We start from the raw sequence: 16234 nt of genomic DNA, 5'->3' as shown, positions 1-16234 counted from the left end.
AGTAATCATTTAAGCTCTTACAATCTGAAGTTTCAATAATGACACAGAAAAGGGTGGGTTTTTTTCTTTTAAAATTATGTTCTATGTTGGTAAATATCTCTTTAATTTTATCTGTCTCTGCTCATCCTATTTTCTCCAGGGACCAGCAGCCAAAGTACTGAAACACTGCAAAAATGTTCTATCAAAGGCAGGAAGAAAAGAAGTAACTGAGAATCAGACAGAGCCAAGTGTGATGTGGCAAGATTTTGGGACTAGAGTGGTTCTGAGGTTAATTTACAGCTAAACTGGATTAGCTAAACCCAGACTTTGAATACAAGATGCTGCTGTGCTCTTATCCAAGTCCTAGCAGGGACTTCTACTCTCACAATGCTCAGTAAGATATAACAAGGCACTGCACAAAGCAGATACAGTTGAGGACACTTAACACTCATAGTTGAAAATTCTTCTTTTCTAAGAGATAATTAATCAGTTTCCCCTCTTTTTTATTATTCTGAAATTTGGCATTGTGAAGCAATTTCTCTGCCGTGAAGCATCCCTCCCTTCTCTCCAGCACACACTGGTTTTTAATGAGTTTGGCCATTTGTTAGATGGAGAGAGCCAAAAAAATGTCTAGTTTCAGACATTTTCCTTTTTTATTCTTTTTTCTTTTTTTTCATGGTGCTGGACAAGAATCTAGGAAGGGGAAGTGAGAAGGAGGCATTTAAGTAGGCCTGTGTTTATGCATTAAAATCTAACTAAAGCTGGGGTTCTGCTGACTCCCGCCCAGGGTACTTTTGAATTCAGTACATTCAAAGAGATTTTTGACACCCACACATGAACATCAGCAGGTAGCTTTTATATTTGTAAATTCTGTCTCAAGATCACCTTGTAATGTGTGCCCTTTATGGTAAAATCCTGTGTTCTTAGTAGCCCATAGTGATGAAGACGTTGTCATGTGCGATCCTCTGACAGGTCTTTAATTCTTATTCCACTTATTCCACAGTAAAGCCCATGGCATCATCTGGAATTGTTCAAACACATGCAGATGTGGTGTTTGGGGACATGGTTTAGTGCTGGGCTTGCCAGCACTGGGTTAATTGTTGGACTCAGTGATCTTTCCAACATAGATGATTCTATGATTCTCCTCTTTGGGCTTCCCATTGCCTCTCCTCACTGCAGAGCTCTTACACTGCAAGTTCACTAACACTGTCAGGGCTGGATTTCTGTGTTTCCTCAGTCATACTCTGTGGGAGAGGGTGTCTTGCAGGGCAAGAGGGTATCTTTGCAAGGTCAGCACAGGGCACATTGCAAAGATAAACAAGTGTTAAACAACAGCATGAGACAACCAGGAAATTTTGCACCATCCCAAACCCTTCACCTAGAGATTGCAGGGGCTGCCACTGAACAAGCTCTGCATGCCTGGAAAATTATCTCGATGCAGCCTCTGTGCTGTGGAGGACTGGGAGGACACAAACGAAGTCCAGCAGATGCTGAGGTCTCGGTTCAGACCACAATCACTGGTCCCCAGTGAGGTTCTGGCAGGGCCCAGGACCACAGTGTGCAAGGTGCTGTGGAAACACACAGCTGGAGAAGCTGCCCATCCTCCACAAATCTTCCCATTCTGGTGCTGGACTTTCTTTATTTGCTGTATTTCACAGTGTGAACTGGTGATGCTGCCAAAGGAGAGGTCCCTTCCCTCTTTGTCCTAAGCTTGCATCTCCTGCCTGCCAAGCTTGTGAGCAGCTGCTTATGTGGTGTGTGGTGAAATGGATTGGAGAAAAAAATCCAGGTTTATGCAAACTGAACAGGAGGGGAAAAAATAAAAGAAAAACCAAGTATTTAATCCCCTCATCCCCTCCTTGCTGCCATCTGGCAGAAGGTTTCTTTAACATCTCTGCTCAGACCCCCCAGTCTGGTGGAGATATCAGCTGTGCCACACCTGAACAGCTCCATCCTCAAGGTGGCTGTATTTCACAGCTGAGTATTTGTCCTCACTCTGGGTACACAATCCCTATTATCTTCAAGGAGAGTTTCTGATTTGGATGTGCCTCTTCAGCCAGAACAAAGCTCAAAACATGAGAAGTCAAAATTTAGGCTCTGAGGTCCTGAGTCAGGCTGCCTAACCAAAGCGTCAGCTTGGAAATGTCAGGACTACTGTGAAAATGTCAGGACTACTGCACTGCCTGCTCCAGGAAAAGAGAACAGGGCACCCATGGAGGGCAACTTTGATCTTAAATGGATTGAACCTCATTCTTAGGGATTTTAGCCCTCATAAATCCTGTGATGCCCCAAAGCCTAGTTTAGGCACCTTCATAAAACGCTTGAAGTTAGGCTATATGTGTTCCTAGACGTATATGTTAATGTAGTGCTGCTGTTAAGAATGAGCTCAAGATACAAAGTAAGATGAATATTTAATTACTGTGTATAAGCACTTCTGGAGAAATGCAGAATATACTCTGTAAATAATAATAGTATTAACAACCATCTTTTCAACTTGTTTCAGATGTTTCTCTGCAATGCATTAAAGCTTTTCTTCCCAAATATACATTTTACAATTACTTTAATGCAATAGATGTTAAAAAACAAAAAAGGCTTTTCAAAATCACCTGCTGTGCAAAGTGATTTTTCAATTTTATTAGTATAGTCTGTTTGGAAAGGTTTTGGTTCTGGCAGAACAGGAAGGATTGGACTTTTAATTTTAAAACAAAAATGCTGCAGATGGTGGGACCTTGTGGTATCTAGCCACCTTTGGATTTCAAGCAAATATTTAGGGAAAAAATTCTGATAGAGTAAGCCAAAGAGTAATCAGATGGTAAAGCACTTCCAGATGATAGAATTCCAGCATTTGTCTTCTGAGTACTATGCAAAATCTCTGTCTCCCTGCTGCAATAAACTGCCAATATCTGGCAATCTGTTTTGGAAGAGGATGGCATTTAATTCCAGTTCCTTCAGTGGGAGCTAATTCCTTATTTAGATTAATGTATTTTAGTTCTTTTGAAACTGTCTAATAATAATTTCCAAAAAGAGATTTTCAAAGTCCTGTCAGAGACTTAGAGTGAGAAAAAGTTGCAGTGGACTTGAGAAGGACCCTAGATTTTCACCATGGTTATTCTGGGAGGTTTTTTCTCATGTCAGTGCAAACACAGATTATTCCCTAGGATTTTTGGAAGTGCTTCACCTGACAAGATCTCTAGATTTAGCATATCCTCATGCTTGCAGACATTTCATGGAACTTTTTTTTTGGGTGATTTGAAATAAACATATAGTGGCATTCAGCTCACCTAATTTTAACCATCTGAAAGGTTAATGCATAATATGAATATTATTTATCTGGTCCATGATGTTTTTGAATGGTGAGTTTATCCTGTCCTAATTCAAATGTTTAGAAAAACTAAAATGAATTACTCCTGGAGGTTCACCCTTCTATCCTCTTATGCACATTGGGCCCACTTTAGATTAGATGCTGAATAGAAAAGGGCTCAAATCAGAGGAAACAGATATGTTCCTATCATGACCCTCTGCATGAGCAGCCACAGACTGCTCCATCACGGACCCCCAGTGGCAGGGTCACAGCCTGATTTTGAAAACAAGACCAGGTCCCATCCACTGCAGCAAAGGTCCTGATGTTGTGGACAAAAAGAGGAGAAGAAACGGCCTGACTCCACAATTCTTTTCAAAAACATCACCAGCCATTTCCTAGACACTTGGTCTGCAACCATGCTGAAGTTGGACAAGAAACAGTAGGAATGATCCAGCTGAATATTTCATAACTATCCTGTTCAACTAAGTTTTAGGACTATCTGCTAATTCTTCCCTGGCACAACCAGAATACAATTAAGAAATGACAAAATTCAAGAGGGACAAAACAGAGCCAATTTCTGACATTAGGGGTATGAGGATTTTCAAATTTGAAGTGCTGGGGACCAATCAAACAATGCACAATATGGCAAAAGGACTTTTAGAAATCATCCAAATCCAAATCAAATCACCCATCAAAAATCCACAGTCAGCACAAAACTCCAGAAGAGGACTTGTTTCATTCTAGAAAGAGAACAAAAGGACCAAAGAAAAGAAACATTCCGTCAAGGCTTCCCTGATAATTTAACACATCCTCTGCAGCCTCCAAAGCACTGTTCAAGCCCTACACAGGGAACTGTGTGTATCCTGCTGAGCTTGATCTGCAAGAAGGTGAAGGAGGAAGGAGAACATCGAGTACTGAAGTGTCTGTACTTGCAAAGCAGTATCAGAATCAGAAGTAAAAGTGCCTTTTCTCTGGGGGCTGCAAAACTCCAACTTCAATCAACTTTGTGTTTGACCTTGGTCATGTCATTTCAGTGCTGCACCTTCACTTTGAGATCTGCAGAACTCAGCTAACAGGAATCAGTTCCAAGAGAGGACCCTACTTTGCCCTTTGGACACCAGAATGCAAACAAAGCTCTTCAGAAAATGATATTATTTTCTGCTCAGCTTTCTAACTGCTCTGGATCTGTCTGTGTAAATTCTGTGACTCAGCTGCTGCTGACATGTCCTCCTTGCTTAATATTATCTGTGAACTTCACTCCTGTGCAATTCAATTCCGTTTCCCGATAATTAATAGAGATGTTAGATGAGACCAGACCTAACACAAATTCTCCAGATACCCTGCAAGATACCTTCCATAAACTTGTTACATTATCATTTATCATGATTCCTCATTTACAATCTTTCAGCCAGTTTCCAACCCACATGACTGATTTCCCACCCAAGCCAATCTGAATTAATTTCCCTATTAGGGTTTCCTCATAATCCTGCACAGGCCAGGGAATGGGTTAGACTGACCTTATAAAACTTTTATGTCTTTGACCTCTTGATGTTACACAGAAGAGGGTCATAAAACTGCAACAGCTCTTTGGATTTCTCCAGCAGCACCACAGCTCTCCTTTATGATAGGAAAAATCAATGTAAAGGAGAAATCACAGCAGAATATGAATTCTTGAAGGCATAGCCCTACACCAAAACCACCATCCCACACCCCAGACTGCTCCTTTACCAAACAACATCTGAAATGTTGTCCCTTGTGTCCAGTGTATCCTTATTGAAGAGGCTGTGGGAAAAGCCAATTCAAATGGTTTAGGTGTGAATCTGAGTTTTTTGAGCTTCATCCTGGGCTATTCCCTATCCTGGTTACCTTTTTCTAGCTGCTCTAAAGGAAATGAAAGCACATCCCATTCTGCCTTATTTTTCTTTGTTATTTTTGCTACTTCAAAATGTAATTGAGTTCTCCACAACAAAAGTATCAGAATAGTTCCTAAAGGAGCTTTGTTCAGATCTGTTAAGTAGTGACAAATGACTTGTTTTAACTTGCCTTTTAAGGTGAATATTGTGATGAAAAGACCATGGATCTTATGCAATTACAGCATTTGGCACTTATATAAGACAAATTTCCCTTCATGGACATCCTCTTTCTCCCACTTCCAATATTTGATATTTGAGGCAAGAAGATGGTAAAAGTTGTAACGATACAAGCTTTACTCTTCTAGGAGTAAAAAAAAAAAAAAAAAAAAAAAAAAGCCACCCTTTTCTTTAAAATTGAATTCCCCAAATCAAAACATCAAATGCTTTATGAGATCAGGGGAGCTCTTAAGCTTGTCAAGGTTGTGAAATTTATTTTAGGGTATATACCCAAAACCTAATGCTTGTGCTAATCTCAAAGCCTGGGGAAAGAAAGGAGTGGAGAGACATTTGTAAATCTTCAGAAATGTTCACATTTCTCTGCTGGTGTCCCAAATTTCTATGCAATTTACAATGACAAATCTGTTGTGCACCAACTGGCTGACCAGTGTTTTCTACATGCAGTTGGGAAATCAGTTATGGGCAGGAAAATTAAGGTTAGTTAACAAAGAAACACCACTGTTAGAATATTTACTGACAGACATTCCAGCCACTCCTGAAGAGAAGTGGGTTTGTCATCTGGATGCAAAAGTCTACATGGTGAAATCTCTCAGGGAATTTTTTATGCTTAACTGTGAATAAAACCTTACTCAAGGAGTCAAGAGCATGAACAAACTGAACTGTGGATTGTAGGGGAAATATGCTCATGAATATTTCCATGTTGCATCTACTCAGCACTGCGTTAATGTACTTAGTTAATGTATTAAAATCTGCACTAAGAAATCATCCTGGAAAATGTTTAGGAAAAAGGTGATTTATATTTAAGTTACAGATTCTGACAAAGAGATGGAATTGCATCATGAAATACTGCTAACATCTTTCTTCTTAATGAACTGCACAATTTTTCACAAACTAAACTGGCTTGGAAATGGAAGCCAGGATCACTTGTCCCATCAATACAGTGCCTTGGTCTCCAGTGTAAAACTGCATTAACAAGAGCCAGAGCACTCTCCTGGGGGGTAAATTTGTGTGCAGGGGGACTGGGCTGTGTCCTCAGCCAGTTGGGTGACTTTATTTTGCTGCGATTTTCCTTCCCTAAAGTTTGAACATGGGAAAACACCTCCTCTTAAAGTGACTTTGTTTTTTTCCTCCTTTATTTTCTAATCTAAGGTATAACACGTGAGAAAAATATTTTTGGAATAATTTTGAAAGAGTACCTAGAAACAACTTTAATACAAAAAAATATTGGAACATTTTGTTAGGGGCATGTCAAAATGAAACTGTGGGAATCCCTTTCCATCCTCCAAAATGAAATCAGGGGCAGTGTGGACATTGTTTCAAAAATGCTTTTGGTTTCAAGAGCACTGTAACTTCAGATGGAAAAAGATTCAGCTGAAGATTTTTGGGCCAGCCAGGTCATGCATGCTTTAGTCCAGGCAATGCAGCATTTAGAACAGAAGCAGCAAAACCCTCCATGGTCAACTCTGAATTGTAGCACCCTTTAAGAAGCTGTTGACACATGCAAAAATGCAGTACGCATGTGGTAAGAATAACACCTGCCCATCAGACTGACAACACTCATGTAATGCTGGGGGAAACAATTACAGGAGTTGTAAGGAAAGCAAGACCCTGTCTTATATGAGGGCAGATTTTCTGTCTTGTTTCAGTGCCAGACTTGGGCATGAGGTTTGGATGCCCCCTGAACAGGCCCTGTAGGTGATCTTTATCTTTACATATTGCGAGAGGCTACATGTCTGTTGTTTGGGCTTCCCTGTGGAAGAATTTAATGGGGCCTCTCAGGCCTCCCACCATTAGCACAAGGCAATGACTGTGGCAGACTGGAGACATCTTTAATCCCCCTTCATACCCTTGCTTACACTGCACTGCACTAAGAGTCTCAGTGGTGTGTGTTGCCTTCAAAGGTGTGGGGCAGAAAGGCAGGACTCCCCTTTACCTTCTCAGATGCCCTCAGCACAGACAAGCAGGCTTTAGGGCTTGTGAAATTTGTAAAGAAGAATTTTTCTGCAAACCAAATATTTGCCATCATATGTACTCAGGAAACATTACACACATGTGGTGCCAACTCATTTTTTTAGCTATAGACCTTTATCAGACCAAAACTTTCTGCAAATTAGCCAGCTAGTGACATGCCAGTCTCACAACCCATGATCACCCAGCAGTTCACTGGCTGTGATGCCAGTTTGCTGGCAAGAGTGGACTGGAGGAAGGTGTATTTGGTGGCAAAGCATGAAACTGGGGAGAAAAGCTGATCTGGCCAGCTCACAGCTGTGAGTGCTGTCTGGTGTCTCGCAGAGTATCACAGGGCATGCAGAAATGCTGTTGTGTAGGAGTTGCCTACCAATGTATGAGTGGTGCTACGGAGAAGAAAAGACTTCAGCAAAATTTCATACCGGAGCTGCCACCAAAAAAATGATTGCCAGTTTGCCCTTGAGCTGATTCCACAGTAAATCTTTTTAGCTGGAAATCTTCCTGCCACCACCAGCTCACCCTTGCTAGTGTCATCAAAGATCTCCAGTACCTCACCTTAAGCTCCTGCTCCCAAGTGGCCTGACCAGTGTAAAAGTGAGGCTAATTCTCACCCAGCGAGTCCAGGGCTAGGGCAATGACATGTGCCACTGCATGTGATCGTCTCTGCAATGCTCAGGAGCTCGGTCACTGCTCTCTCCCTTTGTAGGATGCTTCACAGCCTCACTTCCAAGAACTTCCTTTCCTGCCTATTCACATGAGCACCTTGCACCTTGGTAGGTAGGAAAACAGAGAACAAGACAAATACAGTGAGAAAAAGAGGTATAAAAGACTTTATAGCTTGCTCCTTCGGCCTCTCATTGTCCTCCCTTCTTTCCATCACACACAGCATCTGCTTTCCTACATTGTTGAAGACTTTCATTTGTATTTAAAGCTGTTTTACTGCTCAAGTCCCAGCCACGTCTCACTGTTTGCAGTTTGAAGGGGCAGTGGATGTGGGGCCTGCATAAATTAAAAGCCTTCAATACAAATGCGAGATCACGGTTTCCCCAACTCAATTCACTTCTCGTGGAAAACCAGTCAGCAGGTATTTTGATTGTGACTTCTGTAAAAACCACTGCACAGAGTGCATAGAGGTCTTTTATCTCAATGTCTGAAGAGGTTTAATACGGGTTTTGCTCTTAGATTATTATTTTCCAAATGCCTAGCCCAGCCTTATCTACCTCATTGTTTGCCAACTAGAATATGTATATAAATGCATACCCACACATGCATAAAGGATGCTAAATAATTTAAGAACTTCTTTTTGGCCGTATATATCAATCTAATTTTGTGCTTACAAAGTTCCTCTCACTTTTACCATGGAACATATATGAGAATCTCCTCTCCTCTCCTCTCCTCTCCTCTCCTCTCCTCTCCTCTCCTCTCCTCTCCTCTCCTCTCCTCTCCGAATATGTCACATCTTCTAATCCATTTTATTCCCTTGCCTTGCTAGCATGGTGGTATCTGAATTTGTTTTAATTCTTGTTACAGATACCAAGAATACCCATTTGTTGTAAATCTGAAGAGAGAAGTTCAGAGCCCTCCAACAGCTCCCACAGCCAGTAGAGTAAGGGGCTACAAAGACATTTTGGGAAAACACAGAGATGGCTGTTATAAGAAGATACCATGTCAGTGTAGAAACATTGGCAAGCATTAACCAAATATTTAGTAAAGGAAATAAATGGGTTTTTATGTCCACAGAGGACTATCTTTTTTAGGAAGAAAGTAAAGTTCTACTGGACTTTCTCCCTTTGGCAAGCAGATGACATCCATCCCAGATCCACAGGGATGAGCCATTGATACTAGCAGAAGGGATTTGTAATTGCATCTTGCTCTTCTCTCCTCCTAAACAACCTTCCAATTGCTTCTTTATTATTATTCACATCAAGGCCTGGCATTGCACAAAAGGCCATGTCCCCCTGCAAGTGCTGACAAAACTAAAAAGTGGAATAGCTGGGAGGGAAAGGCAGGAAGCAGACGACCAAGGTCATCCAAAAGGTCAATGGAGAATATTTTCTTTGCAGTCTTCTATATGGCCACTGCTCTCGACTGCTGGATGTGAAAGAATGAGCCCCACACCCAAGGAACTTTCTGTCTACACCCCTGGTCAGCTGAAGGTGGAATTTCCCTCTGAGACTGACAAGGAAAGTTAAGTTCCAAACAGAAGAACGGCAGTGAAAAGACCACCCAAACACTCGTTCTTGCTTTGATAGGTCTCTGCTGCCTTTCTGCTGTTTGTTTATGTTGGAATAGCTTATCATGGTACAGGTTAACCTAGTTTCATGTCCCTGGTGCAGCCAGGACTCATAGTCTGGCCTTGCTTTTACAAAACAGAATTATCTTAACACTTGGTCTATCGAAGCCAAGGAAGAGACCTTTTCTAATGTACTAAGCAAAGGAAGAAGTGGAGAATTCTCCTAAAAATGCAAGGAAAAGCTTAACTTCTTGCCCACACTGAGCAGACAGGCTGCCTGATCACATGCTCAAGAACTGATATCTGCAGAGACATCTCCCAGCAAAGGCACAGCTCCACTAGCCCATCCAAGTGAGGAGGGTCAGGAGCCCTCCCCAGTGCTGCTGAACAGTACGGAAACACAGCTGGAAGAGTAAAAGGGTCTTTTTTCCCCCCAAATTAGTTTCCCAATCTGTGAGCCAGAAGATGCTACTAGCCTTCAAACATTTTCCACTTGCTTTCATGTTACTGAGCAGCTATTCCGAGCTCAGCCTGCCCCATCCTGTCTTCATCTGAGAGGCTGAGATGAAAACTATCTGCAGCCTCCAGCCTCCCTCATCTGATCTTCTCCCTGCACGTTTCATTATTTTGCTTTGACTTGGTAGCTTTTTCCAGCCACAGAGCACAAGATTCTGAGCCACATGCTTGGATTGGGACGGGAGGTATCACAAATGGGTGCAGAGCCACACTGCCTCTAAGGAAGCATCTGCTCATTGGAGTTAGGGCAACCTTATACTCTAACTGATTTTACTGAAGGAATAATCAGAGTGTTTTATTATTGGTGCATAGATGCCTACGCTGATGTAGGTGGGCTCTGGTTTCATGTCTTCCCCGTCCCATGGAGATGGCCTGTGCCTCAGGGACATCTAAGGAGGGATTAATCTTAGAGCAGTCAGAAAGACTCTGCAAATGTAAATGGAGAAAGACTCATTTAAAAATGCAGCTGTTAATGTGAGAAAAGTTGAGAATCTGGCCAGTAGCAAAACTGCAATTAGCTGTTTCAAGATGTTAAGTGAATGCAAGTAATGCTTCAGCTTAAGCAAGAGCAGATTCAATATCCAGCTGATGTGTTTATCACAAATGTGGTAATAGAGATTTCTGGTTTATTGGCTGCTATTTCACCTAGTGTTCATAAATGACTGATACTTAATTAATTGAAGGCAGTATTACAGAAACCAATCTGCTGACAAAGGTTCCTTTAAACCAGCAGTTGACATATTTATTTTGATCTCAGACAGGCAAGTTCTCAGTTATTATCTTTCTCAGACACACTAGCAAATAAACATGAAAAGAAATAAAGAAACAGTAAAGATGAAATGCCTGAAATAATGTTTTTATTTTTTTTTTCCCCTTCCAGATAAGGACTCTGTTCATAAATAATTTTCAGTATTTTTGTTTGCAGTTTTTTTGTTTTTTTCTGGAACAGGACAGCAAATTTTCTGAGGTTATAGGCGAATTAGGGTCAAAAAGCAATCTTTTCCCTCATATTTCATGGTACATGAGAAATAATCCTCATGTAATCAATAATTCTGTTTATACCAACAAATAAATGGTACCTCAGACCACATTTTGAGGGCACTATGTGCCCACTTCTAAGAACACTGTGCACCACTATCGGCAGGATGGAGTAGATTTACCAACCCGGAGTGGGCTCGCTCCCATGCTGTCTCCCAAGTCATGCCCAGTCACTGTTCTGGAAGTCTCAACTAACAGAAACAATGCTGATATATGCCAAAAACTTGAGATTTAACAGTTTGATGACTGATGGTGAGTGCTCAGTGTAGGTTTGCCCAGTCTATGCAAGTTAGGGCACAGTCCAGACCCCAAGCACAGGAACATCATTTTTATGTCCTGAAATGAGGAAAGCATGGGCAGTGTTTCTCCAGGAAGTATCTCAAAAGTCTTCATCAAGGCTTCATGCATCCAGCTTTGTTTTCCTGCTCTGCTATAGTCTATCTGCATGACCTTGGGCAAGTCACTCTCTGGCTGGTCTGCAGACTGCAGTGAACAGGCTACTGTGTCCCCAAAGCAATGGGAGCTGGTGTTTTCCTATAGCCTGGTTCACCTGCACTAGCCTTCAACGACCCCTGAGTTGCCAGAGTGGGCTTTAAACCCATCTCAGGCATTGGAAACCAGCCTTCAGTCTCTGCTCTGAATGTGAGTGCTGTGTCTCTGCTCCTTCTCTGGTGAGTGGAGACACCAACTTCCTGACTTACAGAGGGATAGTGAAAGTAGAAGTATTTAGGGCTATAAGTTCTTCCAACACTATAGCAAGTAACAGTTAAACAATTATCCTTCACATCCAGATTTCCTCAGGAAAAGTCAAGCACCTTCATCAGATTTTGCAGCCCAGTAACAGCTGCTTCAAAGCCAGAGCAGTTTGCTGAAACCTGCTTGAGTGTTTCCCACAAAGTTCCCATGGGAAACCTGCCAAGAACTTCAGCCAGCCTCACCTGAGATGTTTGAACCTATTTGGCCTCCATCAGGAGATGAGAAGAGAGACAAAGTGAAAGCTACTCACAAGGTTGAGGGAAATAAAAAATTAGAAGGGGTTTTTGCAGCTCCCAGATGGAGCAGGAGTGGAACAGCTCAACACTGTCATTGTGGTTCCCAGACCAGCACAGTTCGACACTTGACCCATGGCAGCTGCAAACTAAACACATCTGGGGCACCTTCATGGTTTGTAAATTCCCATATGGTTCTTAGAATAATTTTGCTCAGTCTGAGGCCATTATCAAAAGAACAAATCAGAGCAAAACCTATCAGTATTAACAAAGCAAACGTGACCTTTGGAAAAATGAGGTAACCTAGAAATCCTGGTGGGTCTTAAGGGTGCAAGAAAGTTTAGCTGAGAAGAATCCCAAGGGCATGGACCAGTGAATGTGATGAACACTGGCCCACACTGAATAAGGGCAGGCAGATTTGGCCCTCTTATTTGCAGTACCATGAGGTTTAGCCACAACTTTTCCTTAGTGTCACAACTCAAGTACAAAGAAATAAAAAAACCCACAGATACAGCCACAGGGGTTGTTTCCCTTCTCTGAACATACAGAAGTTTATCTACCCAAGTGGGTGCAGCATCCGAGATGTTTCTGGTTAAACACGAGACACCTCAAAACAAGAAATACAGGCCTGAGTTTCTACAGCCTTTGCTCAGAGCTGCAAAGAGAGGAAGGCCAGTAAACAGTGTGGGAGCTGGGATTAAATCAAAATTTTACCCATAATTGTAGGAGATCATGAGATGTTGCCTACAACTTCCTAACTGTTGGTAGATGGGACAACAGAAATGACAGTGATGAACTAGTGAACTAATTTATACAAAACAGTAATTTAATCCCAGCAGCTGGAGTCAAAGAGACCTGAGAAGGTGAGTCTCTGCAGATACACTGTTGCTGAAGACCAGCCCAGGTTCAGGACTGACCACAGCTCCATAATAGAGCCCTTACCACATAAGAAGAAGGAAAATAGTGCAAGGTGTGTTTCTCTTTTTCAATAAAAGCAGGAACTCTCCCTATCCACAGAAATGGGTTGTAATTGCTGGCTTTTCTCTGAAGTGCAGTCACAGACTTCGGCAGCTTTACCTTCTTTCACTGGGAAGGAGGCAGAAAGCTGCCTGCTCTGTCCAGCTTTAAACTGAGATACTTAAGGGCATTTATTCCCTCACCCAGAAGATGATACACAACAGCTCCTTGGGGGATTGAAGGTGCTGGGCTGGTGTTTGGCAGTGGTCAGAGTTAGACTTCTGTGTTATGGGAAAACCTTTCTCTCAGTGTGAATTATCTGGAAATCCAATAAGTAACTAACCCAGACCACATTATCTTTTCCTTTGCTTTTCTCTTTACAAAAACAGGAGCTGTAGGCAATCTTTTAATTAAAAAAACACATTGCAAGTGACCGCATCCTAGTTTTGACAAGCTCAGTTAGGGTTTCCCTACAGAAGAAAATTAATCTGGATTGAGAGAATAGGGTGACTATTTCTGAATAAAGCTGGTTTATAACACTGTTAGTCTAGATTATCAGTGTTCTCCACTGAACTACCTTAATCTTAATTTTAAAAATAAGCAAAATGTAGAGGACACAGTTTAATTCTGCAATAGCGGAATTGCCTTTGCAGCAAACTAGAAGATAAATCTTGTTCAGGGATATTTAATCCACAGTAACTTCTTTTTCTGAGCACTCTTTGCACTCAGGACTTTCCAGCAGTGGCAAGGACACCTTTCCATTTCCACACACTCAACTCAGGCAGCCACAACTCTGTACAAAGAAATTACTGTAACATCTACAGCCACGGGACCAAATCGAAGCTGTTCCACCTGGCACTTTTACTGAAGAAAAAAGAGCAATAAAATCAATCTATGTCTCTGCTTCAGATTTCAGAACAGGGATGACTTCATGGGATTTTTTTTCTCATAAATATATAGTAAGAAACGAATTAAACTTCGGGATCTTAGCGCTGGTACTTGCAAGAACACCCCCCTTATGCCCGAGGAACTCTTTGAAAAAGGGGCAGTGGCAACCCCAGAGATCTCTGGTTTACAAGAAGGAGCATATCCTCTTCCCTATGATCTGAGTCATGAGTAAATAGTGTACTAGGGAGTTTGTTACACTCTGTTAAATAAATCTTGCCTCTGGTGCAATGCCCAGGGGAGCAGGCAGATATATGGTAATCCACAGAAACTTCTTTCATGAGCCACCTGCAAACTTTGTGCCTTATTTACTCACAGCAGGCTAATCCTGGTGAGCGGAATTGCTCCAGATGGGAGGGAAAGCAGATGGGTGCTTGTGTGCCAGGGAAATAGTCCTGAGATAATTTGTGCCAAATTGTTTATTCTTTCAACTGGGGGACTGAAACTTCTTTCACCTTTTACCTTGTTTCAACTTTGCTGGAAGCCTCTAGCTGGTGGGATCCATCCCAAAACTCCAGCCCATCCATCAGTGACAGAGTTAATAATTTTCACACTGAGAGAAAAAAAAAAACCAACCCACTTCCCTTCACCTTCTTTGCATGCACGTAAAGAAGGCAGGACACCTGAAATTGCTTCTGGCCCAAACCTCCTGCTGCTCCTACAGCACTGGCAGGGGCAGGGAGACACAGGACCTCACTGTGCCTTTGAGGAAAGATTTTTCTGGCCACATTAAAGACAAATTATTCCACCACAGCAGGGAGGCTGGAAAAGGTGATTGTGCAAACCAGCTCTCAACCCCCCACCGACCTCCTGTCCCTTTTCCCGCAGGTATTGAACCTTCAAGGCATTGCAAGGTCTCCCGTTGCTCAGGCTCTTCTCCGCTCCCTTCTTGTCCTGCTCCAGCAGCGTCCAGTCCCCCACCCTCCCTCCTTGCCCAGAACAAAAGCAAGGCACCGGATTCAGCTGCTTCACGAGGAAAGCCCAGATCACACACATTTCGATAGAGAGAGATAGATATGAATATATTTCTCTTTGCTGTTTAGGACAAGAAATGAAGTGCTGCCTCTTTAATTGGCAAAAGCATGCAGTAAGAGCATACCTTTAATTTAGTGTTGGGATAGCTCACTTGCACCCTGGCTGTTGTCTTATTGGAGAGGGCAGCCTGCCTCAGATCCTCTAGCACTGAAATAATATCATCCAGCACGCATTTCTTATCCTGATTTCTCAACACACACAGATGGGAAAAAGTATAATTATAGCCTTTGTAGTTCACCTTCATTTCCAGCACGGCTCGGTGGATCTGCAGGATCACATCAGCCTGATGCAAAATATTGCCTCCGGGTTTGGAGAGGAGAATCACCCTGCCATACCTCCCCGGGGTGTGCAAGTCCGAATACAGCTGGCTTTTGGATTGATCGAGGGAGAAAAGGCTGCTGGCTAAGCTCCTCTCGATCTTGGCCAGGCTGTGGCTGGGGGCTACCAGGCTCTCCAGGTCAGTGTCAGGCTGGAAGCGGTTGAGCAGGCTGAAGCCGAAGATGATGGTCAGGACTGCGGGCACAGTGAGGAAAAACACCGGATGCCTGCTCACGAATAAGCCCAGCTTGTAGAAAAACGACTGGAGCCCTCTGTGTATCACCTGCCGCAGCATCCTCCACCAGATCCAGCCTGCAGATGCTCCTGGCCGTCTTAGAAAGCACATGTGACATGTGTAGCTCCTTACCCCTTCCTGCCAGTTTCCCTTTCTCTCTCCCTCTCTCTCTACTACTCCTTTAAAAGACTGCAGCAAGTTGCAGCAAGACAGCCAAATATTGATCAATGGGGTGTGTGTGTGCGTGCGGGTGTGTGTGTGTGCCGGAGATGGAAGGGACCGGGCAGGGGAGGGAGGAGGGGGGGGGGTCCTTGCCTTTTTTTTCCCTCTTTCTCTCTTTTTTTTTTTTCCCCCCGCTCTCCTCCCTCCCCCCAAGCCAGGCAGCATCGCCGCTCCCCTTCCCCTCCCTCCCCTCCCGCCCGGTGCCCCCCTTTCTCCGGCGAGGCTCGGGCGTTGCACCGGGAGCGCTGCCGGCTCCGCAGTGCCCGCTCCGCTCCGCGCCGCGCGTAGCCCCGCGCCCGGCCCCGCTGCTCCGGGAGGTGCGGGCAGCGCTGCCACTTTCCCCCTTCCGCCCCTTCGCACACACACACGCACGGAATTCGCCGGGGCCGGAGGATGATGCTGCATTTT

At 43.2% G+C, this 16234-nt stretch overlaps 1 protein-coding gene across 2 annotated transcripts in view; it reads right to left on the bottom strand.

Moving 5' to 3' along the window:
• Nucleotides 1–15892, bottom strand: part of PTCHD4 (patched domain containing 4) — a 92762-nt gene extending 76870 nt beyond the window's left edge. The window contains exon 1 of one of the 2 annotated variants that reach the window (XM_010393245.4): nt 15116–15892. In XM_010393245.4, coding sequence (XP_010391547.1) covers nt 15116–15715 — 600 coding nt within the window. In that variant the 5' untranslated portion in view covers nt 15716–15892. The remainder of the gene's footprint in view (nt 1–15115) is intronic. The other variant, XM_010393246.4, reaches the window with a different exon arrangement.
• Nucleotides 15893–16234: the final 342 nt, after the last annotated feature.

The sequence above is a fragment of the Corvus cornix genome, chromosome 3, assembly GCF_000738735.6.
Source record: "Corvus cornix cornix isolate S_Up_H32 chromosome 3, ASM73873v5, whole genome shotgun sequence".
Taxonomy (NCBI): domain Eukaryota; kingdom Metazoa; phylum Chordata; class Aves; order Passeriformes; family Corvidae; genus Corvus; species Corvus cornix.
This window is presented reverse-complemented; position numbering and strand designations above follow the sequence as displayed.